The sequence below is a fragment of the Anas acuta genome, chromosome 1 (assembly GCF_963932015.1).
Source record: "Anas acuta chromosome 1, bAnaAcu1.1, whole genome shotgun sequence".
Classification (NCBI taxonomy): Eukaryota; Metazoa; Chordata; class Aves; order Anseriformes; family Anatidae; genus Anas; species Anas acuta.
The window spans coordinates 18527571-18547772 of NC_088979.1; the positions used below are offsets into that span (position 1 = coordinate 18527571).

The following is a 20202-nucleotide window of genomic DNA, read 5'->3' on the forward strand; positions in this document are numbered from 1 at the left end:
AGGAAAACGTCCCTGTGGTAGTCTCCATCTCTTATGGTTGATTTATGAATGTTGACCTGTATTATTTTATATTGGGATCCCATTAATAACTCCTCTTTATTGAGATAACAGCAAGTGATACATAATACTTCTTTCTCTTCAAATAATTGCAAATCCTCGTGAGGACCCTATCTTGAATCTAATTATGGATAATTTCTACTGCAGTCTTCAATGAGAAATGTTTGAATGTCTTTGGAAATCTTGAGTGCTGTATACTGGTTTAATTAGGCTTGGTCAATGAGCATGTGAACCCTGTAGAAGACCTCTACAGTAGTCCTGTGAGATGTTAACTTCCTCTTGCAAAATCCCTGTTAATTCTTTCCCCCTTCATTATATTTTTTCCTTAGTGTATTTATTCAGCCGTAGTTTCCATCAATCTGTCTAGTGATGGATATAGGATTGTAATCTGTAATTATCTGGGTAATTATCGCCTTCTGTTTAAGTAATTGCTTGCAGATAAATAAATACAAAATTGCCGACTGTCTTTGGAAGTCGTAAGTGAATGTCATGCGGCCTTAGTGATTTGTTCTGAAAGTCTCTTCTGGTAGCACTTTGATAGGATGTCTTTCGTCTGACTTGACCCCTAGAAAGAGAGCTTTGATGTGGTCTTCCCTGATCTTTTCCTTCATGAACATCAGTGCTAACACCTTATTCTGTGTTTTCTGCTGTGGTTCAGGTTTCTTGGGTACTCTTTCTGTTTTGGAAAACTGTACTGTTGTACAAGAAGAGGTGTGTTAGGCAAACCTTTGCTCTGACATAGCTCAGTGGCTTGTCTTAAGCCATGCCTAGCACAAGGTAACGAATTGGACAATTGTGTGAGACTTCCCCCTAGTACAACTACAGCATCTTCTTATCTCAGGGACTTTTTGGTAGTAGTCCTTATGGTTTTGGGGGTCATTTTAGATTGATTGTATGCTTAATATGGTGAGTTCTTAAATAGCCTTCATGCTGTCAAAAAGCTTTTTGTTCTTCTAGCTGCTCCATTTCATTTCCCTCTACTGGGTTCCTCATACTCTAGGTTGTTCTTCCTTTTGAAGACAAGCAGTGAAGTAACATTATTTTTTCATTCCCTTGGGAGTTTAAATGTGCTGTTCCAATAATTGCATCTTGACCATGTTGCATGGCTCAGAATTACCACGTGTTGTTTTTCCTTTTGTTGGTCTCCTAGCTGGTTGCAGTTGGCAGCATTGCATCCCCATTTCTGGTTTTTGTCTGCCCTTTTCCCATAGTCTACACAACAGTGCTTGAATTTTTCCGTTCACTTCACGTCTGGCTTTTGCAGTCTTTCTTGTGCCTCTTATCTCACACGTGCCGTCAAGTGGAAGTGATTGATATTATGGCATTAATACACTGTTTCTTCTATTTTGGGTGTAGAATGTAAATGTTAGCACAGCACCTGTTGAGGTAAATAATTTAGTTAAGATCCTGTGGTTTTCCTAACAGAAAGTGGTATTCCTTCGTGGGGGCAAATGAGTCATTCTGTTGTTGTTCCTGTGGTGTTTGTACCCTGGTATAGCGCTACCCCTAGGATTTGATTCATCCATTCAGTGTTGAAGATCTCTTAGTTATGTGCTCTCTTTTCCTTTACAAAGTTTAGAAGCCTAGAAAGGAAAAACTTCCTCTTTTACCTTTCTAGGCTTCTAGCCTTCTATATGGAAGCACTTGCACATGCTGGTCTTGGTTTGGGTGTCTGTTTCAAGTGCTTTGATGTTGGTTTGGTGGGGTTTCAGCGATTAATTTTGATTGCTCTGACTTTGATCGAGGGCTGCATAACCATGGCTGTGTTCTTCCATACCTGTCACCTGCATCCCAGCTGTTATCAATGCCACCCAGTAAAGGCTTTTAAACTCCAGATTTTGGTTAGTTAATCACTTTTAGGTATACCCTCCTCCCATTCCAAAAATTCTTCAATTTCTAATAAATTTAAAACTATTTTATTATTCAACTGTGGAATTAAGACTTGGCTTATGAAGCATTGCCTGGCTGGCTGTCTTAAAAGCTGTCGTATCTGTCACTTCTTTCTGAAGAAATGCCCAAATTTTGCCTTTTATTTCTTCAGCAATTAAGTCTTGAATGTAGCCATGGGACTGTAATTTATTTCAGCATGAACACTTCTATACGTGAGTGATGTAACCTAATTTAAAAGGAGGACATGCAAAGCCTGGCTCAGGAAGGGCTGGTGTATGTTGGTAATGCCCACGTTCCTATCCAGCTATAGTCGTGGTGCCTGTGCACTGCCACGAAGCCTTGAGCTCATGGCACAGCAGAATTGACCGCACACTGCCTGCAGACTAGGCCTCACCAGGCTCTCTGTTACTTATTTTTTTTGTTTTTATTTTTTATCCTTCTCTATAGAGTCTTAACAGTTCATCCAGTCATCACTCTAATGAATCTTAGAGGTTTTTAGCAATCATGCTTCTATGGTAGCAGTGGGAGATGCTTAACAAGTTACAGAGTGTGGAGTTTTTCCTATTTTCCCATTCTAAGCCTATACTTCTCACCAGGTAGAATATTACTTTTTTGGTATTTTTTATTTAGAAATAATTGACCACAACATTGCCTGTGTAGTCTCTGAGTTTCTCCTCAATATTGGCATTTTTAGAGCACTAGCTATCTCACTTTCCAAGTTTTTTAAAACTTTTTTTGATTTTTTTTCCTGAGTCTTGCAGAGTTAGAAGCTGATATTTGTGAGGAAATACATGCAGGTATTACTGTCCACAAACGATTAAGCTCATAAGTTTTTCTTTCTTTTATGTCATACGTAATAGTACAGGTCACAAAACCCTTTAAAGAGCCTGTGTGGAAAAAACAAGTATGTTTAGGCAAAAAGATACCTTTCAGGCTATGTTATAATACGTGGGCTTACCTTTGCGGTATATTATGTGCAAATCTACCTTTTTACTGAGCATCTTTACTTTGCTATTTACTGGAATAGCAAAGGTTTGAGTCAGACCTGAGGTGTTGTCTTGGCATATTCTCATTTCCTCTTTGCTCCCATCTGTTCAGGTATATGTAAAACTTTATTGAAAGCTTTATATGCTTGATAGGCTTTTCTCCTTGTTGAGAAAGAAAATATATGAAATAAAACTGGGAAACTTAAAGAGTCAATGAACTGAATACATGCTTTTCAGCAAAAGCTTAGATGTAGGGAAATCTAACTTTTGAATTATTCAGCCCTAGAGGGAAAAAAATGATAGGTAAAAGAGAATATTGGATTAAATTAATCTTCAGTGTAACTGACGGATTTCCAGGGAGGTACAAGCCAACTGCATTGATAATTTTTCTTTGTAAGAAAACTCTTCATTGCAATTGAATGTTACCTTTATTACAGTTCAGATGCTCTTACATAATGGCATTTGGCTGTAAGGTTAACATATGAAGGAATTAAAAGGTGGTTGCCGCTCTTCTAGGATTAATCTGGTTCACAGCTTTGCTGTTTGGATTCTGCTTTGCCAGCTTCAGTTAATGGACACGAGGGCTTGAATAATGCTATACATGCTTAGAAGAATTTTTGTGCTTTGTTCCCTCAGGCCTCTTTGCTTTCTGGGGATTTTAAGGGCAGTTCTCAAACAGTATACTAAGTTGATACTGCATTGTAAAAATGCTGCCAAGCTTGGTAAACCTAATGACTGTTGCAAAACCTGAGGAATAAATTCAGACTTGAGCTATGAACATTTTCAGTCCCTTGTAAATGGGCATATGTGTTAATATAAGCTATGGATGCCTGAACTTGTGCTCAGTATTACTGCAGTGCGTATATACAATTTGAAAATGATTAGCAATGTAGGGTTTGTATTGCATTGTAAGATTGATTTGCAGTATGCGTTCTGTAATTTTCCCTTTGCCATGTCTGAATTTTAATGTTGTATATTCTGCTACAGGCACTGGGAAGGTTGACACCATAAAAAGCAAAGAAACTTTATCAGTTCTTTTGTCAATAGTTTGGTTTACTTGAACCATTTATTTCTTTTTATGTTCTTTTACAGATACACTTTTTAATTCCAGTGTTTGATTATGTAATTGGAGCCATGTCTGTCTGTTTCTTAAGAGACGTTGTACTTTTTTCATGTACCTATAAAGCATCAAACAAAAGATTCTGGAAATGTAGTGCCATAGATTAGAAAATGTAGAATAAACAGTCCTGTTGCTGCTTTGCTCATGGCAATATTTGTCTAGACTAACATTCTCTATTGGCATGGAACAACAGTGCTAAAAGTCAGGTTTGAACTTAAACTGCAAATGCAGCTTAATGAACAGAGTTCATCAATGAATCAGAGCTCACTACAAGAGGTCTGAGATGCAGAAACTGTTTGAGGTATCTAATATTTGTTTCAACCCTATTTCAGAAAACTGCTTTTGCAGAAGGCAGCAAGTTGATACAAGAAGTGCAGGTTCCTTACAAGAAAGGAAATAAAAGGTCTTGGAGCAACTTACTAAGGTAAAGAGATTGCAGTGGATTTCTGGATGGGTAAGTATTGATGAGTGGGATATTTCAACTTCCTCTATATGCCTTCCTTTTATAAAGGATTTATAAAAAAAAAAATCATGGAAAGCTACGTCTAGCTTCTCACAAAAGCTCAGTGATATCATGCATTAGTGTATACTCTCAGACATGCTCTGTCATGTTATTTTTGTGTTTCTCATATATATCAAGATCACTTTGGTATAAACATGTTTTTTACAGAGATTTTAATTCTTTTAACACTTAGTTGGAGTTACAGGTACAGAAATTAAATATCCAGGCTGCCTTTTATCAGTTTTGAATTCATAGTAAAATAGACAATTATAAACAGGAGATTCCCCAGACTGAACGATCCCTACATGCAAACAGAAACCCATGAGCAAAGTAGCTTTGGGAGGGAGCCTGAAGAAACATTGCTTGCTGTTAGAGAGAAAGGAGATAAAAGCTGTTGAAAGCTGCAGTGGAACTTGAGGTAGTAAGTTAGGACCTCAGATGAGCCACCTCTGATAGTGGCTAGAAAGGAGTAGTTGCTGTGCACCCTCAGTAATGTGTCTATTCTCATTGTGTGCAGCAGTTCCATATCTCTTTTCATTTTCTGCCCCTTACGCTGAGGCCATGTAAGGAGCTTGGGTGTATGGTGGTGGGGAAACATCAGTTGATTTTCAAAGTTGTTAATACGCAAAATGATTTTGCTTCTGCTTTTTTTTTTTTCTTTTTATTGGCTAGGCACTTGTTTTGTGTTGATCTGGCTTCAGTCTTTTATTGTATAAATCTGTTAATGTTGTAACTTTGTAACATTTCTAATAGCAATGAAATTTAATAGGAATTTAAATTTTCTTTCTGCTTGTCTAGATCTTGATCTTGTTTTTGCAGTCTAGCAAAAACAGTGTTACGGGATCACTGTGTGTATGTGTGGGTGGAAGGAGTCCCTCAAGAGAGGGACCGAGAAATGAAGATTTTATAATAAATACCAACAAAAACTCAGTTTCTGACGTGTGTGCGCATTTTCTGTTAAACATAACAGTGTGTAGCTATTAGTGCAAAATCTTAGGAATGGCAGTATCTCTTGCTAGTACAGGATTAGAAAGTTAAGATACTCCAAAGAGTATCTTAAGATAAACTTTTTTTTTCATTTGTGTGATCCCATATAGGAAGAAAACAAAGTAAAAGCTGAAACTATTAATGCTGTAGTTTTTTTTTTTTTGTATTTTTTTTTTTTAACTGTTACTGGAAAGTTATATCTTACTCTGAAGCTGGGTATGTTTTGTCTTGTTTTGTTTTTCCTCAAACAGCAGATCTGGAATGGACACAAGTTCTCTGGGAGGATTAGAACTGTCTGAACATACTCCTGGTCTACTAGGGAATACCGCCATGGCAGCTGGCCTTGCAAATGTAGGAAATACATTTGGAGGTCCACCTAGTTCTTTAGTTTCTAGACCTAGTAAATTCCAAAACTCGCCTATAGAAGATGATGATGATGTAGTTTTTATTGAACCTATACAACCTCCTCAAAATTCTACATCACTGATAACAGAACAAAGGAACACTGCGTTTACATCATCCAAAAATGATGAACTTCAAGGGGAAGATTGCAAAATGCTTCCTCCTCCAAAAGACTTAAATTCACAAAAGGGGAGCATAAGTGAAACTATTATTATTGATGATGAAGAAGATATTGAAACAAATCAAGGACAAGAGAAGAATGCTTCCAGTTTTAATGAGCGAAGACTTCCAGAGTGTAAAAATAGAACCAACGATATGGATTTCTCAGCTTCCAGTTTTTCAAGAAGTAAGGTAAATTCAGGAATAGGTGGTAGTGGTATAACCACAGAACCAGACTCTGAAATTCAGATTGCTAATGTTACCACATTAGAAACACGTGCTATGAGCTCTGTGAGTGATGGTCATTTAGAAAATACTGAAGGGCGTGACATGAACTTAATGATTACACATGTAACATCACTGCAGAATGCCAACTTGGGAGATGTTTCTAACGGACTGCAGTCAAGTAATTTTGGTGTTAATATGCAAACATACACCCCATCTTTAACTTCACAGACCAAGACTGGTGTAGGACCTTTCAATCCTGGTAGAATGAGTGTGGCTGGAGATGTATTTCAAAATGGAGAATCTGTGACTCATCATAATCCTGGTAAGTTACAATTCTCATTATTTCCTTAAAATCTGAAAATACATAATAGAATGTTTTATTCTTTATTTTTTTTTTGGCAGTTGATCTTTAGTTTTACTTTAATTCTTGTGAAAGATCTTGGTTCTCTTCATCCCTATGACAGCCTTATCTGTGACTCTAGAATAAAACATGCTTGATAACATGATATGTTGCGTAGGTACAGTATCCCAGTTTAGCAGGTAGTGATGCTTTTAGATGTCTTGAGATGTAAATATTTAAAGAGCAAAGTTTTCTTTATGACTTCAGTGTCCTTTAATTCACACAAAAAAGGTAAGTGTATCTATAGAACTTCTACACTTTTTTGTGTGGTTCTATAACTAGTATAATGCATCAAAATTATTTAAATAAGATTTATTTTACTGATCTGTTGTTGTGCCATCTGAATATAATTTGACATGCAAAAAAACAAATTTGAAAGTCTGATGTTAAGTCAAAAGTAGTTAACTGTCATAATTCATTGCATACTGAGCAGTTCTCATTTTTTACAGTGCTTAACAAAATGGGAAAAATCTTGTAGTCTTTCATATTTCTCCAATAAGTTATATGCACATCATAATTGCTATTTTGTCACCTGTAGTAATATGCATTTGTTTTATACGCTATTAATTACGTTTATGAGTCGGCTGGTTTTGTTCTGTATCTCTGTAAATTACAGTATATTGTCTCTTGTTTTAGCGAGTAAACAGGTTTTGATAAAAAAAATAACATGGGGCAGTTGTAAGTTGTTTTATTGAATTGCTATTCTATAGAACTTAAGCTTGCACATTTAAGCTTTTAACTTAAAATCTTTCACGTTTGTATACTGATACTCCGCTGGCCCATTGGGCTAGAAGTGGGAGTGAGGAAGGAGAATTACCACTTCTGCAAAAGATTCGGCTTCAGACTAGTCAGGGTCATCTTAAAAGGAAAATTTAAAACAATTAGAATCCAGATGCAAGAGGCACTTATTAGCAAGTTAAGAAATTGTGAATTAATATGCTTTTCAAGAAATATTTAAATCATATAGATCTTCAGTTTGGTGATAAATCACCAAATACACTTTTGCAAAAGTGTTAATATCTTCTGTGTTGTACTATGGAAATGCCAGTATTGAAACTAATCCTTTAAATCAGATGTTACATTGTGTTCTTTTTGTTGTATTCATCTTAAAACTAACTTCAAGATTTGACTTTTGGAGACGAAATTTGGGAAAGTTTTGTAGTTTGGATGTCTCACTGAGTAACTTAAAAATTCATCTTTGAAAACTAATACTCTTACTATTGATAGTTGATTCCTCAGACATGGGGTATGATTATTATGACACAGCAGATGGTCAAGTAGTTGTGGATGAAAACTTAAAGTTTTTGTAGTTTTTGTTACCTTAAAATAGTGTCCTGTTCCCCCCCCCCCTTTTTTTTTTTAGGGAAAGTACTTATTAAGAAAATAAGCATGTACTTTTCCTGAGAAAGGGTAGGAGTGATTTATTTCAAGGTGTGTAAATGCAGGATTTTATTTCTTATGCCTGTGGTCTCTGTATGTGAATATTTATAAAGAGCAGTAGGCTCAAAAGGAAACTGGAAAGGAAGGGCTGGCACAGGTAAAAAGGAAGGAGAAAAATGCAACGCGGGAGAGAAATGAGAAAAATGACCAGGAACATGGAAAAAAAGGAGGAGAGAAGAGGGAAGACAGCTATAGTGGGAATGGCTTTTATTCAAGAAAAAGCCTGGAAAATGGTAGGTTTGGATCATTTACAGTTTTTACGTACTTACAGACATGTACAGGAAAGATTTTCAAGATACGTATTTCAATTTTATTTTTTTTTCCCAGAAGTTGCCTTCTTTTCTTTTAGGGACTGAGCGTGTGCTTGTCAGCAGAAGTATCAATGTGTGCAAATCCCTGACAGGAGGGTGCAGAGAGGCCGGAGCCAGGCTCTGCTTAGTGGTGCCCAGTGCCAGGACAGGAGGCCATGGGCACAGCCGGGCACCCAGGAGGCTCCCTCTGAGCACCAGGCAGCACTGCTGTGCTGGGCGGGTGACGGAGCCCTGGCACAGGCTGCCCAGAGAGGCTGTGGGGTCTCCTCCTTGGGGAGCTCCAAAAGCCGCCTGGACGTGGGCCTGGGCAGCCTGCTCTGGGTGTCCCTGCCTGGGCAGGGGTTGGACTAGATGGGCTCCTGAGGTCTCTTCCAACCTCAGCCATTCCATGATACTGTGATTTTGTTTGCTTCCTGTATGGAGGATTTGAAGTCTTGAAGATGAAAACCAAGAGCACTATTTTTCCTGATCCTTATTAGCAAAGGAACAAGGACATGTGACATCTACATACTAGAAAAATAGTAGATCAAATTTGTTGCTAATGAGGCTCCTCAAAAAAACACTGTATGTGGTGACAAATGCACTACAGGTTGTTTGGAAGATTTCTTCTGGGTTAGTGTTAGTCTGTTTCCCTGAGCTAAGTGCCTCCACTATGTGGGAAGAGGTAGGTAAATAACAGAGAACTTTGTGTCCCACACGTTAATTTGGATCCTAATGTCCCCAGTAAAGGCTATAGTATATATTTCATATGCTTTTAGGATGAAATTTGGATTCCATTCAGAGAAACAGAACTTTGTTTTTGTGCATCAAAACTGCTCCAGAAACAGAACCAACACAGCAAGTTGAGGGCTGCAGTTTAGAATCGTCCTTATCTGAACCAGTGCAGAGGTAGTTGAGTATGTTTCAAGAGCTGCATTCCTCTACAAAGCTTTATAACCACTTTCCCCTTCACCCCTGCCCCAAGTTGTGGTGATAGAGTTTCTTCTGCTTTCTAAAATAAATAAATAAATAAAAAATTAAAGGCATTTCATTGAGCCTTTTTTGTTTCAAGATGGCTCTACAGATAAACGTATTGGGTGTGAGTGAGGGTAAGGAGTAATTTTATTGCAATTTAGAGCAGGAACAAATGAAGAAGAATGGGAACACCCTGAACAGCCATTATAGTTAAGAAATTGAACATGAAACTGTACGGTCTCATAAACGTGACCATTAGAGGAGAGAGCTGCAGATAGAAACCTGAAGGATGAAGACATAAGGGCAATGGGGCATGGAAACTGATCAGGAATCAGCTAAGGAAGTGTGACACTTCTCAGTTCAAGGACATGAAAGACATATTTTAGAGGTCTTTTGTAGAGCATGCAAAGTGGAGGAGGAAATGTGGTTAAAATGAAACATGAGGAAAAGTCACAAGACAAAAATGTTACGTATGAAGGAGTGATATGGAAAAAGTGAAAGTAAGAAAAGAGAAAGCAATAAGATACCTGTTCTTGTGACATGTTTGTGGAAGGAGGAATGCAACAAGATGTCAACTAGGGGAGGCCTTTTGAAGGGTAAGATAATAAGTAAAATCATCTTAAAGAGGTACTAGGAAATCATGATTAAAAGTTTCAAACCCAAATGGGCCTAGCAAGCTTATGTTTTGGTGCGTGGAAGTTGAGTGCTTACTGGAACTACAAGCACATGTAATTTTACAGCATATGCTACGTGTTCCTGATAGAGGAGACACAAACTATGTGCTCCCACCTGAAACCTCTTTCTATGAGGAGGATCTGAAAATATTGTGAGGTATTAAGGTGCTGTCAGGATATAATCAGCTGTCTGAGGTAGTTCACGTAACAGTATAGAAAAATTTGAAGAGCGCACTCAGGTGAATTTTACCTTGAGCACTGTGCTAGCATAACTTAGATAGTCAGTGTAAAGACTTGTGCTTTAAAAAGTAAACATGTTTAATGGTTTAAAGAGGAATGTGTTTTGTTCTCTTTCTGTTCCCTCTTCTCCCCACTTCTTTGTTGTAGCCCCTTCTCTTTACCCTCAAGCATTGCAACAAGTTGATTTCCAACTTGTATTACATGTCTGAGAAATAGGACAGCCTTGACAGCTGCAAAGTTACGCTGGGAAGTGATCTTCCACTTGTTGAAGAATATCTGTTGCTGTAACGAGATCTTGAAAGTTTGTCACAATTTTTTTAAAGCTATGCAATAAAATAACTTTAATAAAACCCTTTGTGAAAAAAATACTTCAAAAAAATAGAAGACACCTTCTCATATAGTTTAATGAATGATTACGGACTGAGATAATGTCCCTTAATTACAAGCTATGGGCGGTTACTAGAGTCTGTAGGTTAAGGTTTTGTTGTCTGAAGTTGTAGGATTTGAAATAATTTTTGTTATTTCATTGTCGTTACTAGTTTAATAGCAGTGCAGGAACATACTGAAGTAGGACATTAAAGTAGTTGCTGCAGTAGGACATTAAAGGCTTCAGACTTTTTATTTATCTACATTTATTTACGGTAAATTCAGTGTAAACTTAAAAAAGCTTAAAGCTTAAAAACAGTAGCACAACTACTACCAAATACAGTTGTAGCTATGAGGTGAAACAGTATGCAGTAGTGAAATATTATTGTAAATGTTTGGAGTAACAGGCTTGAAAGGTAAGTCCCAAGTGCTTTGATGGTACTTGGGATAGCTGATATATGCTTTTGGAAATGTGTGAAATGGTTTGTTGTAGTGGAGAGAAGTTTCTATTCAGGTTTTCTTTCATTCTTACATAATATATCACTCTTGGCATCCTTCAGAAGCTAAAAGTTCCTGAATTGTGGTGGTAGTTATTTAAAATGAAAGTTTACATTTCCAACAAAAAGCCTAGAAATTCGATTTTATTGAAGGGCTGTATTGTTTGTTTTCTTTTTCATTAGAACTGTATTTTCTGGTCCAAACCAGATTATTGAACATGTAATTTAACAGACGCATGTGATATTTCTAGATGCATTGCTTTTTCAATAGCAAATTTTACTTAAGTTCTTGTTATACAAGTTGTTCTGCAAAATGTTATGCCATAAAAGATTGGCTAAAAGTGGCATGGTTCTATAGTAGTCTATTGTACAAAAATGCAAGTAGAGGGCTAATCAGGTCTGGAGCACAAGGACATGGAATTACGAACGTAATGGAGACTTACTTTTTAGGTGTATTGGTTTCTTCTGAGGAAGACGTGAAACAGTCATGACTATGCCATCTTGTAGATTAAGCGGTACTCACTGCGTTGAAAAGGTTAAAAACAAATTCCTGCAATAACCACTGACGTAGATGCAGATCCCAGATGTGGACCCACTCTGCTTGGCTTTGCAGTACAGTTCTCTTGTCTGGAGACAAGACTAAAAGACAAGTCGGGGGGAACCCCAAATCTAGGACTTATACCTGAGGCTAAACACATCAGTTGCTAAAAGCTTGCTTTAGTACAAAATAACTAATGAAATTCATAACATTTCATGGTTTTATAGATACATTTGAGAAGTTTGTATCTCAAACGTTGGTTTTGAAATTCCATGTTCTCTGTTGGTCTCTCTTTTTAATTGCAGTTGGTAATTACAGTTTTGTTTGTCTGGAGATACAATTACCAGTTTGCAAACACAGTGCAAGTGAATTGAGGTCTGCAAAACCTGCTTCAAGGTGTAGAATGGGGGACCATCCTGAGACTTAATGGGTGTTCTGAAGTTTTCTGCAACAGTGGAGAGTGGTACAATGAAAGTGCATTTTATTTTAAACTTCAAATTTTAAAATACTGTTTATCTTCTGTTGTCAGTTCCAATACGAAAAAAATCTATGGATATTATTCTCTCTCTATGTAATATACATGTATGTTCACTTAACCTTTTTTTTTTTTTTTTTTTACCTGAAGATTCTTGGATATCCCAGTCAGCTTCATTCCCTAGGAATCAGAAGCAACCAGGTGTGGATTCTTTGTCACCAGTAGCATCACTTCCTAAACAGATTTTCCAGCCTTCTGCTCAGCAGCAGCCTTCTAAACAGGTTAAAGTCACATGTGCAAACTGCAAAAAGCCTTTACAAAAGGGACAGACTGCGTATCAGCGGAAAGGATCAGCTCACCTTTTTTGTTCTACTACCTGCCTCTCATCATTCTCACACAAACCCACTCCAAAGAAACTTTGTGTTATGTGCAGAAAGTAAGGGATTTTTTTATTTTGTTTCATATTAGCAGCTAAATCCAGTAATACTTGAGATTCTCATGCATTTATGAGAATTGCTCTATTAATGATATAAAATCTGTCTATTCAAGTGCTTTATATAGTGTCAGTTTAATGTTTGGAAATGAATTCACTGTGTACGCTGTAACAAAACAAGTCTATCAGTGTTTGAGTTCAGAGTAGGGCAGATTTTCTATGAAAGGTAAAATCTAAAAATTGCAGATCTTTTTTTAAGACAAGTTGTATACCATGCCAAGATAGATTCCTTAGATACAGTATTTTTCATTTAAAAAGTGGACCTTATGTTAAAATAAAAAGCTTTCATTTTGATAGCAAAAGATATAAAACCAAGACATCGAAAATGGGGTAGGAACTGAAAGCAGCTGGAGCTCAGTGGAGTTCTTCCACTGTTGGTAGTCTGTAGGGAAGAGGTGCTTTGGGCTTGTCCCATAGAATAGGTGCAACTATGGCAACACTGGAAGTTGAAAATAACTTGAGCAGATAGTAGAAGAGTAATAAGCATACTTTTAAGAGGCTTACTCTAAATTACTGGGTAGGTTTGACTTGCAATTTTTCATTATTTCCAAAACTTAAAATTGCCAAAGAAGTACCTTCCATGATATCATTCTTGTAGTGTTAGGTGTACAAACTAGCTATGCTATCTTGTTTTTTTCGGCATACTGATAACTGAGGTATTTGGACTGTTTGTGTGTTGTGTTTTTTTTTTTTTTTTCCAGAAAAGTCCCTCAGTCTAGTACACCCTGCACTGACACTAATTAAATGATGAATTCTTACTGAACCAAAAAAAAATATCTTGCACTAAGGACTGCCTTTATTAATACATGTTTTGGAGAGGATTATTTCTGCTTAATCACAGATTAAAGCTAGTAAAAGTTTTACATTAATATGCAATGAGGTGGATGAATGGCTTGTATCCAGATCTCTCTTTTTTGTCTTTCTCTTGAGACTCAGTAAAATTAAACTATAGGAAGTATTTATATCCTGCATTTTCTTACCTTGGTACACTGTAAATATTTCAAATCTAACATGTTAGCTCTTCTTAAACATACATAAAACCTCAAATTCTCTCAACCCTTTACCTCTGTAGTGCTAGTTAAGAGCACTCTGTATTCTTTCTATCAGTTTGTATGCCTGTTTCTTTTTATTAGAAGTGATCTGGCATGGTAAATGCTCCACTAGCTGTATCATATGTGAAGATGAAGATTAATATTTTTTTTTTTTCCTGACTGAAATCTTGAAAGCTTATGGATAAATCAATGCTTTTCTTATAACTGTGTCTTTGGATGTACTTGCCAGTGAGTTTTAAGTGGATACATACAAATGAAAATGATGAGAAAGTATTTCTAGCTTCGTTGCTTATAAAATAGTTTGTATAGTGTTTGATTTCTAGAGAACATCTGTGAAGTCATCTTCAGACTGTTTTTGAGGTGATGTTGATCTTCACTCTTCCATTAGCATTCAGCTGCTCATTCAGTCACACTTAGATGGAAGATGGAACATGAACTAAATGGTTCCTCACTAGTGTGGCTTTATTATGAAGGCCAATATTATCCAGCTTTTTTGCTTTATTGCTGAGTTTTTGCTACCCCATTGTAGCAAACCAGGTACTCTGTTCTGAATTTGTGTTTGCATTCCTTTCCTACTAATGCAGCAATGGTATTGTCAGATTGCAGTTTAGTGAAAGAATATGGCAACTCTAGCAAAATGTAGGAGATGTGGAATGTAGACTGGAGCAATGATAGTAGTTGATATGTCACAGGTGACTTTCAGAGGTAATGCTCAATTTTATCTTCAAATGTGTAGAGTAAGTGGAAAAGGTGAAGCTTAAGATGACTTGAAGAAAAAATAGATATATAGATACACACCCTCATCAGGAATAAAGCTTCTACATTTTTTATTGTAAATCTTTTTTAAAATAACACTCTATAGAAATAAACCCTTTTGAAACTAGATAAATAGCATAGGAATGTTAGTAAGAAGAAAAGTGTAAGAAATGCCTGGCATTCTCCTTAGTGTTTATAAAACTCAAATTTTATTGACTTTGTTACTTCTTTTTGACCTCAGACTCCTACGCTTTGAAAATTACAAGTGTTTGTAAGTCCTTATGGAATCCAGCCAGAAACTGTAAGCTGCTCAGGGCAGGAGCTCTGGCTTTGTTTTGCAGATCAGAAATGATAGCAGTCCCAAGCCTAAATCCCTTCTATCTTGCCAAAAGGCAAGCCAAAATCTGCTGACTTTCCTTTGATGGGAGACAGGCTTGCAAATGTTAATAATATACAGGGGTGGTACAAGTTTATTTTTGTAGAGTCATCAAATGATTTCGTTTGGAAGGGACCTTAAAGATCACCCAGTCCCAATCCCCTGCCATGGGCAGGGACACCTCCCACCAGACCAGGCTGCCCAAAGCCCCATCCAGCCTGGCCTTGAACACTTCCAGGGATGGGGCATCCACAGCTTCTCTGGGCAGCCTGTGCCAGGGCCTCACCACCATAAGAATTTCCTCCTGTCTAGGGACCATACAGCACTTTCCCACTCATCCTAGTTTCAGAGCTCCTATGTATGAGTGTCTGGGAGATGTCTTTTCTAGCTGATGATCGATCATAATATCAGTGAAGAGCTAGAGTTGCCCAATCAGTTTTTTATTTATTCTGTCTAATAGCACTTCCTGGATGCTGACTATTTATTTACGTAATAGGCAGACAGGGAGACTTCTGTTTCTTCTCCTGCTTTTAATTTACGGCCTATGATAGTTTGGGATTGAGTGAAACCACCAGTGAGATGGTCTTACAAATTTGGAAGACCTGAATCCAAGGGCTGACTGATGAATGTGGTGGTAGCTATCTTCAGTTTGCTCTGTGTGCAGCACTCAGTTGAAGATCAGAGAAGTTTAGAAAGTTTGATCAGGAAAGTTAAAGTTTCCACTTTAGTGGAAAAAGAAGAGGATTTGCTCTACTTCTAATTAATTTTATTGGTTGTTACTTGTCTGGTTTTATGCATTAGGTTGGTGCAGCTTCGTGGGCAACTATGTTAACTGTTAAGGTGCTTTGGGACTTTAATGGTGTTAACATTTAAAATAGTGATAAAACTAGGGTTTATAGTGGTGTAGTTCTAATAATTTTGATTACATTTCTAAATACGAGAAAACAACCTTCTCTATTACATGTAGCTCTGAATTTCTTGTATGAAATTTAAGAACAGCTTTTGTGTGAAGTTGCCAAAGAGCTAGTTTAAATTCACCATATTCATTTTTGGTTTAAGATTAAGTACCAGTTGTGGCAAGCTCAATGATGCATTAGTTACGTAGTTCTAGAATGATGTAATTAAAAAATAATAATAAAAAAAAATAACACCAGGTGGGGGGTGGAGGGGAATATGTTTTTATGCAGGAAACATTGTATTTGGAGTGCTGACGTTAGTCATAGAAAAATTTATTAAACTTAGTGTTTGACATGTGACTAACAATTCTACACCCACAAAGCTGTTTTGAAATATGAAATACAAGCATTTAAAGGAAGAATGCATGTTACAAGCTGTAAAGTGTTCTTGTTTAAATATATAATTATACACATACACTCTAGATGTTTTTTTCTATTTCAGAGATATAACAACAATGAAAGGTACCATTGTTGCTCAAGTTGATTCAAGTGAGTCTTTCCAGGAGTTTTGCAGTACATCGTGTCTATCATTCTATGAAGATAAACAGAATCCCTCAAAAGGAGCTTTGAATAAATCAAGATGCACTATCTGTGGTAAACTAACTGAGGTCTGCTTGATTTTGTTTTTTCCATCTTGTTCTCCGTAATGAAAATAGTCAGAATAATCTTGGTTTATAAATATTCTAAGAGAACTGAAAAAAAAAGGAAATTTAAAATGATTCAGCATTTTATGTACACTGAGATAGGCTTAATATATATGAAGAGCAAATAAAGAAACAAGAGAGAAAAATTACTCTTGTTGACTTTATTAGACTTCTAAGAAAGTGCCTTTGCTGATATTTTTGTAGCTACTGTCAAGAATTTTGTTGAGCATTGCTTCTTGTAATTATAACATGGATCTCCCAAGCAGAAGAATTAACATTAAAAAGTCACAATTTACAGAATTAGTTTTTACTGTATATTTTGAAATATTACACCAACATTTTGAGATGCATACCATATACTTCATTCTAAGTTCTCATTAGTGTATTTCCTCTTGATGCCATTAATGGGGACACTATAGTTCAGGCTAACGTACACATTTTTTGGTACGTGTGTGTCTGGACAGTCTTTGCATGTTTATTTTGTACAGTTGCATAAATTGACCTTCTGTTCTAGTACCCAATTATTACATCCTTCCCTGTGATCTTGGCTTCTAGGCTGCAAGAACAAATGGGTCCAAGATTTTGCTTATAACTTTGGAAACAGAAGAAACTTCTATACTACATGATTTGTCCTTGAATTACTCAGCTAGTAAAATCGGTGGTGTTTTTTATATAGTTTTGTGTTTGAATGCAAGATTTTTGACTTCTCTAGTAGTCAGGCAAGTTGGTATTTTTGTGGTGATGGAATACTTTTATTCTTATTTTTCAGATTCGTCATGAAGTTAGCTTTAAAAATATGACTCATAAGCTGTGCAGTGACCACTGCTTCAATAGATACAGGATGGCAAATGGTTTAATAATGAATTGCTGTGAGCATTGTGGGGAGTATTTACCCAGTAAAGGAGCTGGAAACAATATTCTTACTATTGATGGTCAGCAGAAGAGATTCTGCTGTCAGAACTGCGTTGGTGAATACAAGCAGGTAATTATTTCTTAATCTATAAATTAAATAAGCATTAATACTCTTTAAATTTATCCTCTTACTCATAATGTGGTTTTATTCTTTATTAGAAGACTTAAGTAACAAAGACTTCTAAAAATATGGCATTAATGCAAGTGTGGGCAAACTAACCCAAATGGGCCTTTTACTACTGTTTTTTTTGTTGTTACTGTAATAACAATACTTATTGGTTATGAACCAAATATCATTGCAATTAACATTTCTGTTAATAATTTATTTTTTTCTAATGGATGCATCATTTGTAATGGGTACATCATTTAGGAGTATGGTAAAAGCAAGGCTGACACACAAGCTTACTGGTTCATAAGTGATAACTTTTTTTGATTTAGAAGCTCACTTTTACACGATTAAAACATCCAAACATATACAGGATGTGTAGGTTGGACATTGCTGTGAGAATATGCTTACACGTTGCCTATGTACCTGTACTATGTCTCTTCACTGTACAGCATATGATTTTGAAAATGATAGCTACTTTTATTCTTTCATGTCTTAAATTTTGTGTTTTTGTTTTCTTTACTTGGTTTGGGTTTTATTTATTCTTAAAATTGTTAAGATATTAATACTTGTTGTGGTTCAAAATGGTTTCAAATCAAGAATCTGATGGTGAGTAGTGATGCACTTTACATAGTACCGTTCATTCCTAATGCTGGTTGGAAGGTTTAAACATTAATCACACTATTTATGCTATGATAACAATTTCATAGTTGTGAAATGTTAAATGTTTTGGGAAATGAGCAATTCGGGGATTTTGTTAGTTTTACTGTTTGGTCCACATTGCTTTGAGTTTTCAGGGATAGTGTTATGAAATGCAAAATCGCTATTTTACTAGCAAGGAATTTCTTTTTTTTTTTTTTTTAATTAACTTGAATATGTGAGTGGCCCCGGTGCTGAATGTGCTGAATATTGCTTTGGGTTCTTCCTTCATCTCTTTCCATTTTTGAGAAATCAATGAGCCCAGCACTGAATGTTTATATAAGTTGCTTAATGTTAACATTGTTTGTTTTTTCTCTTTGAACATTCAGTTTTGCTACTTTTGGGGTTGGCTGTTCTTGTGTATATGCAATGTGCAAAGAGCAATTCTGGAAACGTGCATATGTAAATAGCATAACTGAAAACGTAACTTAAGCGTTGTTCTTTTGTCACAGCGAAACCAAAAGGGACAGGATAGGTTTCCAAGATACTAAAAACATAGGCATACCCAGAAGCCATGGCAAGACTTGAAGAAACGTTGAATACTGTCTCTCGAAGAAACAAAAAGGCATGAGATTAACTTTGAACTTGAGACATTCCCACACAACCAGTATAACATGCACTGCATATGGAATTAAGAAATGAACGTGGAATTTTGAGAGGTTGAATGATAAATCTGTACTTAACTCATTACAGACTGTACGCTATTTGTTTAGATATTTCTGTATTTTGTGTTTAGATATGTACTTGAGAAAGGTATGGGTAGCAAGTTGTATATGCTAGTTTGATTTGGGGAGGAGGAGCAGTTTGCAGTACCAGGAAATCTTCATAAATAGTAAGTGGATGTTGTACATTATTGTGCGGATCCTTAAGAGAACTTTTCAAATTGAGAAACATGCATTGTTTTGGTGTATTCAGTTCTGATAGCAGTTTGCAGTTTTTATTCAAACAAGTTTTTTGGAAATATTTGGTACTGGGGAACTGTAATAGGCTGTGAGAAGCTTAACTCTAGTGCTCATGGGCATCTAGTTTGGACTGGTGATTAAATGTAATTCATAGCCGGCAGATTGCAAATGTTCCTGGAGTTCTGTGGGTTTTGGGAGTATTTTTGATATTAAGAGAACTATAAAATTAGGAGCTTTTTTAGTGTATGTTGTTGTAGGTGTCAAAGTTGCTCAGGGTACAACTATTTCAGAGTAACTAGTTGTCTAGCAAGATTTATTTAGATTTGAACTTGCATTTTCATTAAGGTTTTTGAACTGAACATATTCAAGGAATTCTATTTTTGAAAAGAAGTTTAGACTTTGGAAAATGTCACTGGTAAATCATTAGGCAACAATTGGTAAATCACAGGTTGCTTTATTCAGTAGTAACAATGTTTTCTTGGAAATCTTTGATTCAGATATGGCTGTTAAAGGAGAACTAGTGAAGGAGACAATACGGGAGACTTTACATGCTGAAATAAACACACTGGAGCCAATAATACAGGAGAAGTTGATGTGTCATTTGATTACAACGTTGTGTTGTGCAACTGATTACCATGTGTGACATAACAGTTTTAGCAAATGTTTTCTTACAAAAAATTGTAAAATAAATAGGTCTTACTGGTACGAGCTTTGTATTAAGCAGTTTATTTTGTAAATGTCATAAGCTTATCACTATACATTTGTAGTAGTAAGTAATAAATGAAAACTGATTTTTATTACTTGTACCTATCTATATACTTCATCCATATTTTTTAAATAAATATTACACTGATTTGAACAATTAATTTTCATTAACTTATCATGGACATTTTTTCTTCCTGGAATGAGAAATGAAAATTGTGCACAATAAAAAATTACTGTGGCTCTTGGAATGGCCACCGAGTGCAAATAATCCACTGTTGATGAAGGGTTTCTTTCCTCTGCTCTAGACTGCGTTGGTGGGAGGCAGGGAAATAAGCAAGTGTTATGGGATATGGGAGTGCATGGGGAGTAGGTCTT

At 36.2% G+C, this 20202-nt stretch overlaps 1 protein-coding gene across 11 annotated transcripts in view; it reads left to right on the top strand.

Moving 5' to 3' along the window:
• Window positions 1-20202, top strand: part of ZMYM2 (zinc finger MYM-type containing 2) — an 87269-nt gene that overhangs the window by 15376 nt on the left and 51691 nt on the right. For 6 of the 11 annotated variants that reach the window (XR_011092767.1, XR_011092770.1, XM_068670968.1 and 3 more), the window contains 5 exons: window positions 4386-4507; window positions 5794-6653; window positions 12377-12662; window positions 16302-16467; window positions 17273-17485. Coding sequence is in view for 9 of the 11 variants with exons in the window: in XM_068670968.1 (XP_068527069.1) it covers window positions 5804-6653; window positions 12377-12662; window positions 16302-16467; window positions 17273-17485 (1515 nt within the window). In the remaining 2 variants the exon portion in view is untranslated. The other 5 variants (XM_068670997.1, XM_068670987.1, XM_068670973.1 and 2 more) reach the window with 5 other exon arrangements.